This window comes from Ascaphus truei, chromosome 6 (assembly GCF_040206685.1).
Source record: "Ascaphus truei isolate aAscTru1 chromosome 6, aAscTru1.hap1, whole genome shotgun sequence".
In the NCBI taxonomy this organism is placed as follows: Eukaryota; Metazoa; Chordata; class Amphibia; order Anura; family Ascaphidae; genus Ascaphus; species Ascaphus truei.
The window spans coordinates 97,191,052-97,211,305 of NC_134488.1; the positions used below are offsets into that span (position 1 = coordinate 97,191,052).

Genomic DNA, 20,254 nt, shown 5'->3' on the forward strand with positions numbered 1-20,254 from the left:
TGCAAGAGCAGAGAAGGCCAAGAAATCCACTTACAACGTTTTGCTTGTGCTATAGCCAAGCAAACTGCATGAGTAAATCTAACCATATTTTTTTATTTTATTGCAATAAATGGAAGTAATCTATTTTTACATAATGTTTCTTAATTCATTTATTCTCCCCATGCATAGCCTCTTTTGTTTGGGAAATACTTAAACTTTTTGCTGTAGACTTTTAGCACCAGTGGAAAGGGGTAAACCTGTTAAACACACCGTACTCTGGGACAGATTCATTAGCATACCTGATCCGGTGTTGCCTCATTCAAGTCAATGTAGATAATATTGAGGAAGGTCCCTCTGGGGACCGAAACATTGGGACTTTAACTTTGGTGATGTGATTAATTAAACTTTTTGAACTGTACTCCAGTGCTGGTATTAATAAACAATACAGACCGGCGCCGATTAGTCCAAGGGTGGAAACAAAGTGTCCAGCACTGAAAGAGTCTCAAATGCTATATAGCTGTAGATGTATCTTCACAGCTTGACTTCAGTGTGTAGACTCCGTCAACATAATGCAGAGAAGAAAAAACAAAAAGAACACATCATAGTGCAATAGGCAAATACTGAACATGCAGGACCGACAAGACAAGACAAACACTACATATAACAAGCAAGGCTGACTGATATTAAAAGATGAATTTATTATACACAATAACAATGAGGTAGCAGACGTGGGATCCGGTGGGTAAAAACCGGAATCCTACTTACAGGACTGCCACAGATCAAGTGCAGGGGTTTAGAGGTGACTGGTGACCGGCTGTAGCTCCGTCTGAACTTCTGACATCCAGGGCTCTCCTCCGCTCCGTAACCGGAAGCGCGTCACACCGAGCGACTCGGCGGCTCTCCTTGAACTGTCCGGCAAGCTGTCTCCGGAAGCAAGCCACCTGCCCGGGCACACGTCCGTGCCTGGGTGTAAAGATCTTCTAAAAGGATCTGAAGCAGGAACAGGAATCCGCCTCTGCGGTGTTCCACCTGTGTGTGAGGTGTCTCCCTCGTGGAGCGTCTCACCCACAGAATGTCTCTCACGGTAGAGCCTGTCTGAGCCCAGACGCAGGCCGCAATCACCGCGTGCAACTGGCACCGGTGATATCACATAACACTGTGTGATATAGAAAGCCCCCCCCCCCCTCGCACTGAAGGGGCCTTACCTGAAACAGCAAAAGCTAACTGCTATGCTTCACTGCAAAGCAACACTGTCACAACTTAACTATCCTGCTCAGCTAAGGTGGCAGCATCCCTCTCTTGGGTCTGTCCCTAGCTGCAGCAACTCACTGGTGACTCAGGGCTATCTGGGGCCTGGGGAGGATACTCTGGCCTAGTGCATTGGTCACCAGTGACCGTGACAGTGTGACAGTGTTGCTTTGCAGTGCAGCATAGCAGTTAGCTTTTGCTGTTTCAGGAAAGGCCCCTTCAGTGCGAGGGGGGGGGGGCTTTCTATAGCACACAGTGTTATGTGATATCACCGGTGCCAGTTGCACGCGGTGATTGCGGCCTGCGTCTGGGCTCAGACAGGCTCTACCGTGAGAGACATTCTGTGGGTGAGACGCTCCACGAGGGTGACACCTCACACAGAGGTGGGACACCGCAGAGGCGGATTCCTGTTCCTGCTTCAGATCCTTTTCGAAGATCTTTACACCCAGGCACGGACGTGTGCCCGGGCAGGTGGCTTGCTTCCGGAGACAGCTTGCCGGACAGTTCAAGGAGAGCCGCCGAGTCGCTCGGTGTGACGCGCTTCCGGTTACGGAGCGGAGGAGAGCCCTGGATGTCAGAAGTTCAGACGGAGCTACAGCCGGTCACCAGTCACCTCTAAACCCCTGCACTTGATCTGTGGCAGTCCTGTAAGTAGGATTCCGTTTTTTACCCACCGGATCCCACGTCTGCTACCTCATTGTTATTGTGTATAATAAATTCATCTTTTAATATCAGTCAGCCTTGCTTGTTATATGTAGTGTTTGTCTTGTCTTGTTGGTCCTGCATGTTCAGTATTTGCCTATTGCACTATGATGTGTTCTTTTTGTTTTTTCTTCTCTGCATTATGTTGACGGAGTCTACATACTGAAGTCAAGCTAGGAAGATACATCTACAGCTATATACCATTTGACACTTTGTTTCCACCCTTGGACTAATCGGCGCCTGTCTGTATTGTTTATTATTTGTCTTGTTTACCAACTGTGTTTTGGAGTTGGTGTTACCTGGCAGCCTAGTCATTAACTTGTGTATTGTCACATCACTTCACTTTTATTATCACTGTATTATTTTTTAGCGCTATATACACCCAATTTTTCTTGCCAGTGCTGGTATTGTCATAGTCTGTATGGATGTGCCAGATTGCCTATTTTATAGAGTACTCCATGACAGATTCATCAAGCCCCTATATAAGTTAGCACACACGATCTGGCATTAACTTCCATTCAAGTCAATGGGAGATAATACCGGATCAAGTGCGCTAATGCGTACCGGTGCTTGAGGAATCTACCCCTTAAAGAGACATCTTCATATATTCTAAAGCTTGTTACAATAGAGATGTTATGTATAAGTTATTACAGAATCTGTTTTACAAATAGATTGTCAGATGAGAACTGGTGAAGATACAACACATAAACCACACAAAAAGCTGAGTTGATATGAACGAAAACACAAGTTTAAAAAGATACACACCTCATGATGGAGAATAGAGACATTTTTTTGCGAGAGAGTAGAGAATGTTACATTATTTTAAATTACATTTCTATAAAAAATTACAATCATAAAGGTGAAAATCACATTTTGAAAAGAGATCACTTGACCACTGGTAAATGTATTCTTTATTTTGTATTTATTTACTAGGATTTTACTGCCTGGACTTGCACAGAGATTTTTACCAAAGGATCTGGCTGACGGAATACTTTCTCACCTCAGGAATATTGGGTCAAAAAGTAAGTTCTGATGTAAAATACAGCGTTCAGTAAAAGTGAAGCAGTCAACAAATGTAATGACGATGTTTCGTAAAACATAAACCTGAAAAATTACATTGGGTTTGAAAGTCAAGAGGAGATTTACTAAATGATGGTCCAGAGTGCATTGCTATATTTAATAAGCCAGGCTTAGTATTTATTTATAAAATGTTTTACAAGTGTAATGGGTATTCCCCCTACCCCAATCGCAGATAGAGTGCATGTGAGGGGGAACCTATATGTTACCAGGTGTGGTGCATATACCTGAAGGTTCACAGGAGGCCTGAGCCTCCGCTTGCTGGGAACCTGGGGTGCTTCTCTGGAAAGTTTCTTCAATCAGCGCCTCCACCTATGTGAGATTCTAGATGTGTAGAATGGCCCTCACATAGGAACATCCATAAAGTAACCAGCCCACACCAAAGGTTATGGCCAAAAGGGTTTACTATAGGGATCAGTAACATAACACACAGTATTATAATATAGAGTATCAACAGCTCTATGCATAACAAACATACATTGGGTGCAAGGGCACCAATATCCCCTTGGTTAAGGCCCTTGGCCTCTCCGCCCAATTGTAATCCAACCATACAGTGCCCACAATAATTGGGTGCTCGGCACCAGCGTCCCAGTGTCCTGGACCCCTACCCAGATGTGTGGCAGCACTTCTCACGTGTGTATAGTTGGTGCACTTATAGATACCTGCCCGGTGTAAAGCTCTTCAAAAAGGGTCTGACGCAGGAACAGGAACCTGCCTCCGCGTGAGGTGTCTCCCTCGTGGAGCGTCTCACCCACAGAATGTCTCTTGTAGTAGAGCCTGTCTGAGCCCAGATGCAGGCCGCGATCACCGCGTGCAACTGGCACCGGTGATATCACATAACACTGTAATGTAGAAAGCAACCCCCCCTCGCACTGAAGGGGCCTTTCCTGACTGCCAAACTAACTGCTGTGCTGCACTGCAAAGCAACACTGTCTCTTCTTGTCAGAGCACATAGCACTGCAGCTGTGTCAATGACTAGACTCACGATCAGCTAAGGGCAGGGTCCCTACCTAAGGGGCCGTCCCTATAAACTTACCCACTAACGTAGTGGGGAGTAGGGCCTACCTTGGCCTGGGGTGTAGGTGGCCTAGTACAGCAGAGCCCTGCTCGCTGTACACTACCTTCCCAATCGCTTCCTGGATCCCTGACTAGCGTGGTCTCTGTGCAACATTGTATCCTTGTCCAGCAGGAGAAGCTGCAAACTCTATTTGCTGTCTGGCTGCACGTGATGTGGGTGAAAGGGCCGTCCCCAGAGGCTGCTGGGAGTTGTAGTCCGTTATAGCCCTGTTTAACATTAGGGCCGCGTGCACTATGTCTGCCGCACCTGTGCAACCCTGTAATGGCCGCCGCTACTTCCCTGACACTCCACTGCTCAGACTCTACATGTAATTGCTGCCGCTTAGGCACCTGCGCATGCGCGACTGTACGCCAACCCTAACATGGCCGCCACATCGCTTCTTCGCATGCGCAAGCCTCCGCGCACGCGCGAACACAAAGATGGCGGCGCCCTGTCACTGAGGTCGCCGGGAGCCCCGCAGCAGCACACACGCAAGGGGGAAAGTATGTCCTGGGCACAGAGTGATAACAATACATGGTTACATTAAATGAACAGAGCTTTTACAGTCATTTCATGGACAGGTAGAGTTAGAAAATTGGGTACAGGGGATAAAAAGGCTGGTGAGTTTCAGATTGAAATAGAGCAGTTTAACATCTCCAAACGACTCTCAGCCTTTGGCTACACTTCAGCTGCGCCAAGTTCTGTGCACCTTTGGTGCGACGCAGATGTAGACTGAAGGGGTTCAGATTGAATGAAGCTGTAGATTCAAAGTCCTTTTGTCCTCCTGGCTCATTAACATTCCAGTGGGTGGGGTTGATATTCCACATACAGTAGTACAAGCAAAAGCAGATGTTAACCCTTAGCATTCTGGTTCTCTGCAGAGGGGTTCAGCCATTAGGGCGACGCAGATGTAGTAGGCACTCTTGAAAGTCCTGGTTTGATTTTAAAATGTATTTAGTTTTAATATCTTATGTAAACCAATGGCAATGAATGCATAATTTAATTTGTATGAGTCTTTGATGACTTACGTTATATTTATATTTTATATTTTTAATAATATAAATTATTTTTAATTTAAATGGATAATAATAAATACACAATTGTACATAGTGCTGTGCAATACGCAGCATGCCCCACTGGCAGTTAAAGGGTGTGTGTGTGTGTGTTTGTTTGTCTAAGCCACACCGCATCTTTTGGATTCACGCCATGTCAATTTACAACACAAACCACCTTCCTGCTGATTAATAAATGTGTTGGTTGCTGGAAGGCATCTTGTTGCACCACACTCTGTGGTCTGGATCACACCACTGTCTAGTTAGTCTAATTATTGCTATTATTTATTGTATGTAAATGCAGTATTTCAGGCCTTTTTTTTTTTTTTTTTACAATCATCCATGTATTAGTCCTGTCTCTATCATTTCATATATTTGCCATCACTTCGTTATCCAAATGATTGTTGTTTATTTTGTATGAGGCACGCCTATCCAAATTAACATGCTTGACACATTTTAATCCCATTATTTCTATGATTTGTAGCCTTTTTGCTCTCCAGGTGTTTTATTAATAGTCCAACATTCAGTCCCTAAATCAGTAATACCTGATGGTACTGTACCTAAGCTTTTGCTCTGTCCTGTTGCTCTTACAACTTGCATATACTGTAAAGATCTGAAGGGCTATTGCATTTTTAAACCCATTCTGGGGCTGTTTTATTGCCATTACAAGACGAAATTAAACCTGCTATAGAAAATGTTTCTCTGTGTGAGGTGAAGAAATCAAACGACAAGGAAAGTATGTTAACATTGTAAATTGTTTTGTTTTTCAGGAGTTTTCAAGAACCTTGTGTGCCTAGATGAAGATGTGATAAGTAGGAAGTTGTGTGAAGCTCTTCCCAAAACGTGGCTTAGTTGTGATGACCGTGTTACTTGGCATCCAGGAGATCCAAGTAATCCACCCATTGAATGGCTTGAAACATTCTGGATTTTCCTTCAGCGACATGATAACATTTTATATGCCTTTGAAAGCCACCCACTTGTGCCATTAAATTGGATTACGGAAGATTCCACTAGCATTCAGCTTGCACGGTTGAAAAATAAACCTACTTTGCTTTTTCAGAAAAGAGATGGACATTGCTTGACTGACTGCATTGCTAAAATACTTGAGCAGGTTGGCTGCACTGTGATACGGCAATGGAACAAATGGTTGTGCCACAAGACCCTTCTAAAATACATCCTATTGCCCACGCCTAATAATGTCCTAAAAACGTTTTCCCATTTGAATTTAAAGCAGATTATACAAGCCTTTACTGACATGCCAGAGGAATGCATGAAGTTGTTCTGTGACTTTCTTGCACAAGCATTCTCCTTCAGTGCCCAAGAACTTCAGCTTATATACCAGCTACCAATCTTTTCTAGTGCACGTTCCATTGGGTTCTCCAATTCTGATTCTAGATTGGTGGCTGCTCTTCACTCAAGAGCAGTGGAGAGAAACACTGTTCCAGCTGTACCTGAAAATCTAGTGTTTCCAGATATCTTGCTAAAGTGCAGAGATGAGTCGGACCATAGGCTCCTACAGCATATGAAAATTACATCACTAAAGGCAACAGACGTGGCTTTATTGTTGGTAAGGGCCATTCATAATGGCTCATATGCTCGCTATCACCAGGAAGCACAGAATGCAATGCTGTGGATTTTGAGGAACGGGACCACTCTTTTCTATCAAAACAAGGCGCTAACAGATGTTTGTAAAAATCTTAACTTTATCCCTTGCAATGGTAAACTCCTCCAACCCTCTGTTCTTTTTGACCCTGACATAAATATATTTAAGGCGTTGTTTGAAACCGAGAGATTTCCACCTGCAAGTTACAATGAACCGTCTGTGTTAATGTCACTGAGGACATTGGGATTAAAGGATTCCGTAGAAAGAATCACATCAGATGATATTCTCCAAATTGCTGAGAACGTAAGCCAGGAGAGGAATCATGTATCATCAATGAAGAAGGCGGAAGCTCTTATTAAAGTGTGCAACAACACTACAGTTTTATTACAACTTAACTCGCACAACCTAAAGAAACTGTGCAGCTTGGCATGGGTCCCGATTAACTTGAACTGCTTGTCTGTATTCAGTGAACCACAAAAGCTCAGAAGTATGAGGTACAGCAACATTGTGGAATTCTCAATGCCCCTCACAAATGACTTTAATGAATTGGCAAGTAAACGTCTTGGCCTAAATGATCCGCCACCAACTGAGAAGGTTGTTGAAAATCTTAACTCTCTCAGCGAAAAATACCAGAAACTAGACACAGTTTCCTTACTTATGAAACTGCACAACATTTACAAATACATACAAGACAACATTGTTCAGTTCCATGCTGGCCTGTCGAATGTGATGATTTGGAATGGAGAAGGCTTCTCTGACCCAAGTGAGATTGTTCTGTTCTACCCAGAAGACTTGGATCTTAGCTGCAATGTAAAGAAAGTGCCCCACGAGTTTCTAATTCACAAAAGCCTTTTCATGAAATGTGGTGTCCGTAACAGTCTATCAGAGAATGAGGTGACTGAAATAATTTATACGCTGCAGCGTAAAATGGAGCTAAGATGCTCTGATGTTGGCACACATAAAGAGAGAAAGCTGGCAATATCCATCCTGGATTGGATGAAAGCAAACAGTGTTCATGGAACAGATGATCTTCCCATCCCTGTACAAGCCGGCAGTAATGAGTTCAGCCTTAAACCATTGTCCACGGCCTTGTTTTGTGATATGGATAAGCAACATTTAAATGACATCTCTGCTAGAAGCACCGATTATCATATTGTTCATGAAGACATCTCTTGGGCAACAGCCAGGTTTCTAAATATTCACCTTCTAAGCACCAGGGTACTGAAGCCAGAGTTTTTTGAACCCTGGGGGCCCTCAGAACCTGTCACTCTGAGAATAAAAAACATTCTGCGAGAATATAGTGAACACGTGGAACTTTTTAAAGAGCTGATACAGAATGCCGATGATGCAGATGCTACTGTATGTGACTTTTTAGTGGATATGAGGCAGAACCTTGAGTCTCGGCAAAGTCTGATAGATCCTGACATGACCAGTTGTCATGGACCAGCACTTTGGTCTTACAATAATAGCAACTTCACAGATATTGATTTTATCAACATCACCCGCATTGGGGCAGCCACTAAAGAAACCCAAGTAGAGAAAATTGGAAAATTTGGCTTGGGCTTTAATACGGTCTATCACATTACAGATGTGCCTTCAATTATGAGTGGAACAAAGGTTATTATATTTGACCCCAATGTCAACCACATCAAAAAGCACATTCCAAATGGTACCAACCCAGGAATCAAACTGAACCTCCAGGAGCATTGTGAAGTTCTTCAGATATTTGCTGATCAATTCCGTCCATTTTCCAATGTGTTTGGCTGTGAGCTGAAGCAGCCATTTTACTATGAAGGGACTCTTATTCGTCTGCCTTTCCGAACAGAACAAGAAGCTAAAGATTCAAAAATATGTAAACAGGCGTTTAGTGAAGAACAGATCAATAGTTTCATTAACAGTTTTGAAGAATCAACAGATGTTCTCATTATTTTCTTAAAAAGTGTACAAAAGGTAACATTAAGCTTTCTTCCTCCCAAAGCTCTTAACCCTAAGAACAAGACAGTGAGCGTTGATCTTCAGAGAGACCGAGTGCAAAGATTGGAGGTGCCTAAGAGCTGTAACCTACAGCAGGAACAAATGAATGCTGCTAAAATGTTAGGAATGCACACAAATAGCTTAGATATTACTGTGTCCAACATCATCAAAATTACAGTACAGCAAATGCTGTCAGTTAATGAAAAGTATTACCTGGTACACTCTAGCCTTGGAATCCAAGAATCTTTTCAAATGTTCAAACTCAATCAGAATAAAAAAACAAGGTTTTCCCTTCCTGTCGCTGGAATTGCCCTTCCTCTAAAGAAAAATCAAGATTCTGGTAAATGGGCCCCTGATCTGATGGACTTTAATGGAACAGTGTTCTGTTTCTTACCCCTTCCTATTTCCTCTGGCCTTCCTTTTCATCTAAATGGTTCCTTTTCTGTCATGTCAAATCGGAAGAGCTTGTGGGATACAACAGAAAAGGGTGTGTGGAATAAGAATTTACTCTGTGATGCTGTTTTAGTTGCTTTGCTAACCGCTCTGTCACAGTTACAGGTACTAAGTCAGCATGGTGACATACAGGAATACTGCTACCATACATTTTGGCCTGACATCACAAAGGTCAAGACCCAATTCACAGGAGCAGTGGAAGCCTTCTATAAAGCAGTAACGTTTGGACTTGGCGATTGTTTTCCTGTTCTGTTTAGCAATGGCCAAGAATGTTGCACAATAAAACATGCCTGCTTTTTACAGTTGGACAATATCCAAAATGAAAAAGTTCACAGCCTGGCTAAAAAAGTGTTTACTTTGGTCCTGAAGAAACCATATCTGGCTGTGTCACTTCCAGACTGGGTAAAAAATAGCTTCCACACCAGTTGTTGTGGCAAGGAGCTACTCCGTAATACATACAATTGGGAGAGGTTCTACAGAGAGATTGTTTTTGAAAACCTTGACTCCTTAGACACAGAAGATAGAAATGCACTCATACTTCATGCCATTGACATGCAGAGTAAAGAGGTGAATAATCTACTAAAATCTAAGCCTTGCATTCCTTCAACACCACATGGGAAGTTACAATACATTGGAAAGCTTGTGCATCCTTCAGGCAAAGTATCAACATTGTATGATCAAGAAGAAGGACATTTTCCACAAGGAGGTGATTTTCTGAAACCAGAAATATTGGCACGCTTACAGATTCTGGGTATGACTAAGGATAAGCTTCCCATAAAAGAACTGATGGCAAGAGCCCATACGATTAATGATGTTTGGAAACATGATAGAAGTAAAGGCTTAAAACGAATTGTATACGTGTTGGCGCTATTAAATGATTTACTTGACCAGTACCCAAATGATACCTGCCAAGAAGAGTTCAGAAACATTGCCTTTCTTCCTGCTGTTTCTCCTCAGAGCAGACTTGGAGGGTTAAAAGACCTACTCTTAATGAAATCAACAGATCTTTACCATTACAAGCACAAAGATCTTGTATACCTCATTGAACCAGTGCTAAGTAAAGAACATGTTGGACAAAACTTTAAATTCTCCGAAAACATGTTGTCGATTTTAGACCTGGATCGGATTCCTCCTCCTGAAAAGGTGCTTTTTCAACTGCAGAAAGCTCATAATATATCGAACTTGTTGAGCGCAAAAGAACTTTCTCAGACAGTAAGAAAGTGCTATACTTATTTGAACAAACTGATACAAAAAGAGCGAAACAGGGGTGCTAATATAAGATGCCAAGCGTCCAGTTTTCCTTTTATTTACATTGGTCGAGAATTTGTAAAATTGAACTTTGTTGCACGCAACATGTCTGTTGATGCTTCCCCTTATCTATACCAGCTGCCTAAGGAGTATGTGGAATTTGACAAACTTTGGGATTGTGTTGGACTCTGTGAGGAATTTTCCACTGGGGATTACATCTCTGTACTTCAAAAAATAGATAGAAAACATAAAGGAAACCACCTTCCTCAAAATGATCTGTTGATTGCAGTAAATTTGATTAATTTAATATCTAATGGTGTTTCAGTTGATCTGCTTGATGTTCAGCAAATACTTGTACCAGACCAGCAATGTATACTGCATCATGTGGATAAGATATATTTCAATGATACTCCCTGGCTTCCCTGTGACGATGACCTGAACTTTTGCCATGAAATGATTCCACGTGCTGTGGTGCTGAAATTAGGGATCAAGACAAAGATTCACCAGACACTGCAAAAACTGAAAGTTTCTAATCTGTCCTGCTGGGTTTCCTCATTTGGAGCCAAAGAGGATCTCACTAGACGCATCAAGAACATTATAAGCGAGTACTCCTCAAAAAAAGATATTCTGAAGGAACTCATTCAGAATGCAGATGATGCAGAGGCTACTGAAATTCACTTTGTGCTGGATAGCAGAACCCACCCAACAACTTGCACTTTTGGGGAAGAATGGCATTCACTGCAGGGTCCAGCTCTTTGCATCTACAACAACAAGAAATTTGAGTCTAGTGATATTGCAGGCATTCAATCACTAGGACAAGGTGGTAAAGGGGACCGCTTGGACAAAACTGGAAAGTATGGACTTGGTTTTAATTCAGTTTACCACTTAACTGATTGTCCTTCATTTGTGACTGGAGATACAATGTTGTGTATTTTTGACCCAAATTGTAAATTTTTGCCAACTTCTGATGATAATAGCCCAGGTGGTATGTTCAACGTCAACAATAAATTCAAGGGCACATTTAAAGATGTGTATAATACATTTCTTCCTAATTTTTGTAATCTGTCAGAGGGTACACTTTTTCGTTTGCCTCTAAGGACAGCAAAAACAGTAGCAATATCCAAAATTTGTGACCAAACGGTCTCTTTAAAAGACATTAGAGATCTGTGCATGGAATTGAAACAGGATGCAGCTAACATGACATTGTTCTTGAACAGCGTTGGAAAAATAACGTTCTCTGAAATCTCGGACACTAATGACCTGGTTAAAGTCCTGTCCATTGAAACCAAAATAAACAGCCTTTATGTAAACGACCGATCAGCTTTTCAAGAAAAACTGTCCCAGTTAGCGGAGAACGATAAACACATGTCTGAAACGGAACCATTCAGGGTGTTCTACACAATGGAAATAAAATGCAGTAGCTCTGAAAAACCAATGCATTGGTTTGTAGCTAAACAGATTGGTATTGAAGGACAAGATCAGTTGACTAATTTAAAGAGAATTTGTGGTAGTTTGCACCAAACCTGTATTCCACATGGTGCTGTAGCCGCCTGCCTCAGTGACCCGCCTAATGGCAGGGCTTTCTGCACTTTGCCTCTGCCTGTGGAGACTGGACTACCTGTACATATCAGTGGTAGTTTCATTGTGGATGCAGCACGCAGGGACATCTGCAAGGAAGATGGTGGAAGTCCAAAGACTGAATGGAACACATTTCTACTCTCAAATGTCATTGCTCCTCTCTACTGCAATCTTCTTGGGCACATATTTGAGGAAATCACAAAGGACAGAGAAACACCACTGACGTTTAAAAACGTTGATTCTTGCATACTATTTCTAGAAAGCACATTTTTAAAACATTTCCCCCTTATTTCAAAAAGCATGTCCCCTCAGTGGCAGAAGATGGTCGGCCAAGTCTATCTAACGATCTATCAAAAGCATTTAAAGCTTATTCCCGTTTACAGGATGAAATCAATACAAGGGAAATTTAGCAGTACACAGATTGTGGTTGTTCAAAGCTCAGTCACCGAAGAACCATACTTTTTTCATCATGCTGACTATACACAATTGGAACATGTTCTACATAGCATCAACATGAAGTTGGTTGTTCCATGTAGGGCTCTCTATTCTATATATGCAGAGTTTAAAAGAGCAGAGGTTAAAGTTCTGAAGTTAAGCCCTGAAACACTGCGCAATTTCCTCAGGCATGTTCAGCTACATCCACAAGGATATGCCCTTCCCATACCTGTCGGTGAGTCCCTTCTCAGGACTGAAAGCAACTGCAAGTTACTTTTAGAATCTTGTCTTCAAGGCCCTAATACAGAAAAAGTAATTGATCTAGAGGGAGTTCCTCTTTTGGTGACCGAGGATGGGATGCTTCGACATTTTAGTCTTGACGAACCGAGGTATTATACACATTTCTATGAGCTATTTCAAGCCTACAGTGATAAGTTTGCAAAGTGCAAAGTTGTAAGCATTTTATTTCATGTGCTAGTAAAAAGTGGCTTCCTACAAACTTTACCTATCCAAAAAGCAGCTGTTTATATCAAAGAGCAGATGGGCCAAATGTCTCTGGTAAAAAATGAAAATTGTGCAACTCTTACTAACGAAAACAAAGAGTGGCTAAAGACACTATGGGAATTCTTTTTTAGTGAGTTAAAGAGGATCACAGAAAAACAAAGTCGTATAAAACTATTTGAAGAAATAATTGCCTTGTTTGGTGATTTAGCCATTTTACCAGTGTCTTATGCAAAGCGTCCAAGGGAAATTTGTCTTCTTCCTCTTGTTCGTCTCAAGAACATTCTTTATCGCTCTTCAAGTGAAGTGGCCCAATATCTTTTCAAGTTGGGATTCGCAAAGTTAGAAAGTTCATTATTACCTGTGCACATGACAATTGATTACATTGAGCCTCATCTATTTAACACAGAGGATTGGTGTTTAGTGCTTGAACATCTGTGTTCTAAAAATGATCTTTATTGGGAAGAACTTGATCAATTTGAAATGGACATATTTCTGAAGTTCTTCTTACGTGGCCTAGCCAACTTTAGCAAGAATAAAGACTTTATATACAAGCTACAGTCTCTTCCCTTGTTTGAGACCCACCATGGCAAAAGACAACATTTAAATGTATATCAAAATAAGTACATTCTTAACACATTGATTGACCTGCAATCAAGAAAGCTTTTTGAACTGAATTCTCAAATAGTTTTTCTCAAAAACAATGAACTAAACAAAGAATTAAGTAAATACATGAACATTCCTGTAATCAATGATTTAGATTTTTTAATTCAATTTCTCCTTCCCCATATGGCATCCCTCTGTGAAAATGAAATATTGGAGGTTCTCTTGCTGGTTTTGAAAATACAAGATCTCGACAGAACTGAATTCGACAATAAAAAAGAAGTTATAATCACAGCTCTCAAACCACTGCAGATAATAAAAGACAGACAAGGAGTATTTCGGCAGCCCTCATACTTTTATGATCACATTGTGAAGTTGTTCTCTACTTTTGAACTTCAGTCAAGGTTCATACCTGATGAGTTGAAAAATCATTTTGAAAAACGTAAGTCTTATTTTCATCAACTATTGCTGGATCTTGGGATGAAACAAAAACTTTCAGAAGATGATTTCATTCATTTTGCAACCAGGATTGAAAGAGAAGCAAAGGGTACCTGCTCTTTGAAATTACTTGTCCCAAAGATTGAAGAGCTGTTTGATTATCTGCTCTGTATGAAGGAAAAGGAAATGACCAACAACTTTACAAAAAAAGTAGGAAACATTAAATTCTTGATTCCTATTGATGTAAAAAATGATTTGAAAAGTCTTCATCCTTCATATACAAAGAACACCTCTTTGATTGCACTTAAAGAGTCACTGCTAAAACAACGGGGGGAATATGAATTATTAGTTTGGACTTCAATGGCCCTGCTAAAAACAAAACATGAACCTGACCCAAAACAGTTGCGCATTCTGACTAAATGTGGAGTTTTATGCAAGCCACCAGTTGACCTAGTAGTGGAGAACGTAAAAAATGTGTGTGGAGCTCCATGTGAGTGTAAAGATCTATTGAAAATTAGGAGTCAAGTCCTACAAGTAACTTACAATTTTCTCCAGATCGAGGACACATTTGATACAAGCTCCTTAGATGGCGTGCCATTCATTCTAGTTGATGATGATGCTGTAGCAGAACCAGAGCAGGTTGTTTTTAACTTGCAACATGGCGATAGTTTTCGACCGTACCTGTACAAGTTGCCTCCATTACTTGCATGCTTTAGTCTGTTCTTCCAAAAGGCTGGAGTAGAGGCTGAGGCTACTGTATTTCATTATGCAAAGGTTCTTTCAACAATTTATGAAGAAACATTACAGAAAACATCCCTGCATCGCAACCTTAAAAGGACAGTTTCTCAAGCCACACAACAGCTTTTTACCCTTCTAGTTGAAAAAAAACAAAAGGACCTCCAAAAACTTAAACCGCTTTATCTTCCAGCTACTGATGGAAAACTGCATGACTCTTGCAATCTGGTTCTAAACAACTGCTGTTCTTTAATGGCAACAGATAAATTGAATGACATATTCAAATTTTTTAGTTTTGAATGTACAAACAATTCCTTTTTACATAAATCGTTTGACCTTTACCAACAGGAGACTCTCATCAAATGTTTACCTCTGGACATCCGTCCAAAGATTCTTTCACAAATTACAAAAGAAACGATCAATGTTCGTTCAGAAGATTTCTGTACTTATGGAGAAAACTGTGAGCTTAAAAGTCGTTTACAGGAACTTCTTGGTTCTCCTAAATTTCACGAGGGTCTTATTTGCCTTTTAAGAAGTCAGAGTAATGGAGAACTGGCTGAAGAGGAGGCTTCCCAAAAATGTAATGCTGTGTTTGGAAAACTAGAGATAATATGCTGTCATAAACTGCGAACCATTCTCAAATATAATGATAAGCAACTGGAAGGCACCAATTCATCTAAAGAGGTTTTTGTCACCAAGGGAAGTGAAAGCCAATGTCAAATATACCTAAAACATTATGTCACCATGTTACTCAGAAACGCTGTTAACATAGCAGGTACTCTTGCAGACCAAATTAATAATATATTGGAAAATGTGTTTATACCATCATCTATACCCATTCTAATGGAAATGTTAAGCTGCAAGGATCCTGATGAGATTGCTGATGTTCTTAAAGCCCACAGGATATGGAAAAAAAATAATCCAAACCACCATGCTTTTTCTTTGGCAAACCCAGGAGAACCAATTCCTAATGAATGGTATGACTCTTTGGACATGAGCAGTATAAATAGTTTCAAAGTTGGTGATTATGTTGGGTACATGGATCCTTCTGAAGAAGGGGTATATGTATATGCTATCATAGTTGAGGAACTGAACTCTAAAATCATTGGAAGCTGTGAAATCCAAATGTATCGTATCCGCCTTGGTCAAGGTAAAACAGCTGATGTTAGCATACATGATTTGTATCGGTTCAAAAGAAGTGTTGCCCAAAAGAGCAAAGAACTGGTATTAGTTAAGAATCTAAGGGAGCAAGAAGAAATCCATGAAAAATGGTATGAAATGTCCATAGCCGATACCAAGAAAGAGATTGATGAGTATCTAAGCAAAATATGGGCATTGCCTAAAGAAGAGAGAAACAAAGTAATCAGAAGACTGTACTTGAAGTACCACCCAGACAAGAACATTGGGCAAGAGAAACTTTCAACAGAAATTTGCAAATACCTTCAGCAAAAAATCATGGATTTGGAGGCTGGCAGAAATTTCAGCAGCAAAAATTGTTCCAGCAAACATTCCGACCCTTTCAGGAGCTATTCTACATTCTGGGGAAGATGGGATAGTGAAGCTTCCAGTCACCGACAAAATCGTGAACATTTTTCAAAGAAGACCAAATGCGATTATGATTTCTGGGGGTACCATAGCAGACATACTAAACCAAATCCTGATGAAGCTCAGAGGTGGTTCAGGCAAGCGGAGTGTGATTTGAGAGCTGCTAAAAATGATGTTGATCATCACCACACTGAATGGGTGTTTTACAAAGTACACCAAGCTATAGAAAAAGCTTTATTTTCAGCTCAGTACATTAAACATGGAAAGATTGACAACAATGACAGCATAAGATCTTTGGCGAGCAAGGTCTCTATGTACTGTAGCAGTCTCCGTAGCGTTACTGACCAAGTTTTACAAATGGAAAGGCATGGAGTGGATAAACTAAAAACACAGTACCCTAAATACCACACTCCTCCTGGCATCCCTAATGACAGCATTCCGGCAGACAAAGAACATGAAGTGATTGCTCTGGCTGAAAATGTTCTCAAGAAAATAGAGACCTATGTATACAACTAAGGGGTACCTCAGAATCTTTGTCGATTTTTGCTTTTTCATTTGATATCAGTTAGTCAAAACCCATAAGATGTTTGAGGGGTCAGGATGGTGAACAAAAACCAGCAATCTCGCATTAATTTCATAATGATGCAGTTGCTGTACTGTTATCCAATAATGGCAGCAATAATGCACAATACCAATAGCTCATGTCTGGACACATGATGTTGACTGGACTAATATTTGTCAACTTTATACTGACCCAAGTAAAGATGTTTATGAACATTGGTGATTTGCCATAAATTTCAAAGTCGATTAGTTGAGACAAAATTAACGAGATATCTTCAGTTCTCCTGTCTACACGATCACATTTTTCTTCTCACTCTTCTTCGTCCCTGCATTTTAAAGCCATGGTATGTAACAGAAGTTTTATAATCATCCACTGATGGACCATACTTTTCTTAATGTTGCTAAGCCATGGAACACATTACAACCCACTTACCTGAACTGTCCATAAGGTGTCTTATGGCTTGGGACTTGGTAAGTATGGCACAAATATGCTTTTTAGGCTGTGTTCAGCGGTATTGTGTGATTAGGTAGATTATCTATCATTGATATCATGCAAGAAGTCCTAGAGGGCTCAGTAGAAAAACTGTCTAGAGGGGAACAGTATAACATGGCAAATTTATCTTCAATACAAAATGTCTAAATACTTGGGACCAAAAAATATTATTTTTATTAGTAAGCAGCTACAAAGTAATTCATATTTAGTCATTACCTGTGTAAGTTTGAATTACTTGGTCACTATGGCAGAGGACCAGATGTTTATTCATTTAAAAGTGTAGTTCTCTGGAGCCACTGAGTTTTCTATTGGCAAAACCAATGGAGATCTTACCCACGCCTCTCTGCAAATTGGCATCCCACATTCTCACGGCAGGTAGATGCGCAACAGCAGCACACTGGGAAAAAATTGGAACCCCCCTCTACCATGAACAATGTAACACAGATAATAAACAATGTCATGGAATGTCTGACAGCCTTACTGTACCATAACACAGGAGCATTTACCAGCACATGGGAAGCCTGGTGTAATAGCTAATCCAGGCAAGATGAGCTGACATTGATACAAATAGAGCAACAAGGGAAAATTAGCATCTGGGTAGGAGCTACGAATAACTTCAAGTACATGCTCATAAGGGATGTTACTATATCATTTCTTACCTATGTTTAAAAGTGGGCCATGTTGGCCCTACTAAATGATTGTCAAAATGTACCCCCCTTTTCCTTCTTCTGTACCCTCTCCCCCCCCCATACTTTGTATAATAATAAAATGTGCACTTCTATATTGCGAGCCACATTTTTTTTCCTTTTTGATTACACACGTTATTTTGTAATTATTTAGTAGTTTATAGTAGATATTACTATAAAAACATTTAATTTCTCTCATTACACACACTTACTGGCTCGGTTTCATTGATACCCAGTTCTACAATGTGTTGCACAACTCTGCCTTTACTGTCACCTCTCTAGTGCAGACTGGTCCGAGCTTAGTCCCTTAGGGCCACTAACGGGTCCAGTTTTCTGGGCCAGACTTGCCTGTAAGTCAACTTACTAATAATTAGGGCTGAATTAATTGTCTAATTATATGCTAATTAGAGACATCTTGATGACTGCGCTTGGACTTGTCTGCTGCAGAGACTGATATACAATTACAAACAAGATGAATAGAATCATTTCTATTAACCCTTTGCACCCAGCAAAACAATGCAGTAAAAGGGGCAGTTGTGTGACAGCGGGGCTTTCCACGTTCAGTCAAGTGACCAACAGACAGGTTTTCCAGATTTCTTTAATTAGAAAAAGTAACCTTATTCCAATTATCAGTCAGACCCCCTGCTTAGGTCTGGGCTGTGGTCAAAATACTTGAGTATAACTTAAAAACAAATCTAAATTGTAATTCATTCAGGGCAGCAGTCCATCCCTCCGCGTGGTCACTGGCGCTAAATCACATTCATTTAAGCTCCGGGTTCTCCACGATTCCCAAGATACTTGCCAGTAAAAGTAGCGCCAGTACTTCCTGGTGTTTACATCCACCACATGACGCAGCCTAATAGGAAGCCACGGCGGATGATGTTGTGTCTGCCTATGGGCCTGCGTGAAGCGGTTGATTGAAACCGTCATTTTGTTTCCATAGGGGACTGAAACATGCTGCTTTAACCGGAAAGTATTTTAGGAGCCGGGGGGTGCCCAGAGCGAAAAAAAAAAAAAAAACAGTGTCTCATTCCCCGGGGACGCCCTGCTCATCAGCCTGGTAAAAAAAAAAATGGGGGTAACTGCTGCTTTTATGCTTTAATATAAGAGAGCGAGGCTTCTTAAAATAAAACCATCTTACTTTGCATAGAAAGTGGGACTAGAAATGTGTCAATTAAAAAGTGGTGGTACTCTGCGTCACCTAGTACCATCACACCTACCACTGGCTGTTGGTGTGGGTCCTCTGTCACCTCTGGGCCAGGTATAGGCGGCCTGAGTCAGGAATCTCCAGGACTATGAACGGTTGGACTGGCTGGAGGAAGAGGTATTAGAGCACCGCATGGGCCCGATTACCCCCAGGGGTTCTTCACCATATGCTCCAGGACATGAAAGATGCCATCACCCCAACTCATGCACCTTCCTGGGACCTTTTGACTCCCCACCTTAAACTGTATGCGTGGGTGCTAAACCCTGCCCACCCCCTCCTGTCCCCAGTGAGCTGGCGGGTATAACTTCAGCATTTTTTTGTGATCTATGAGGCCCTGTGTGAAGCTCTGACACGGAGAAAAATCTGCCATGCCAGGTGTTCAAAATCTCTCCAGCTGCCTGGTCTGTTAGGAAACCTGATAACAAATTGGGAAAGGTGGAAGCGGGAAAGAATGAATACGTGTGTAAAGGTGCATTTTCCAGGATCTCCATACACGGAGGAACTGTGGGACAGAGATTATGTTTTTCTTTTTAGCCACATTAAAAATATAGCTTTTGCAGATGGTTAAAGTGCCAGTCTGCGCTGATCGCCATTTTTTATTTACTTGCGTTATTAGATCTCTTCTAGCCCTTACACCCTGAGAAGCGCGAAATGAGGTTAGAGCTAGAGGGGAATGAAGAGCAGAACATGATACTAATATGGCCCAGGTGCACTAGGCTACGTTAGGATATTTAATCTAATGTAAATTAAAGTTAGGTTATTAGTTTGCTTATCTACGAAAGGGAATAACAGAACGTTTTACTACTTTAAATCGCATCGAGTTACATTTGTACGGCCAGTAGTGCTAATGATGTGCAACAGAGGAGTTTCCACTAACATCACATATCCACTATAATAAACACACATTCCCAGCAAGCTCAATCTCCCACACCCACCACATGATGAATATATATTTATGTCAACCAGAGAGCTACTGAGCGTGGCAATGGTATACAACAAGAGACAGGGGGTGCCCAATGCTACATCCAATTGACAAAACATATATGATGAAAAGTATAAAGTAAAATACTTCAATAATA

At 41.1% G+C, this 20,254-nt stretch overlaps 1 protein-coding gene across 2 annotated transcripts in view; it reads left to right on the forward strand.

Annotated features, from left to right (window-relative positions):
* LOC142497462 (sacsin-like) overlaps positions 1–18,068 on the forward strand; it is a 35,600-nt gene extending 17,532 nt beyond the window's left edge. For both annotated transcript variants that reach the window (XM_075605279.1, XM_075605281.1), the window contains 2 exons: positions 2,863–2,951; positions 5,886–18,068. In XM_075605279.1, the coding sequence (XP_075461394.1) occupies positions 2,863–2,951; positions 5,886–16,744 (10,948 nt within the window). In that variant the 3' untranslated portion in view covers positions 16,745–18,068. The remainder of the gene's footprint in view (positions 1–2,862; positions 2,952–5,885) is intronic.
* Positions 18,069–20,254: the final 2,186 nt, after the last annotated feature.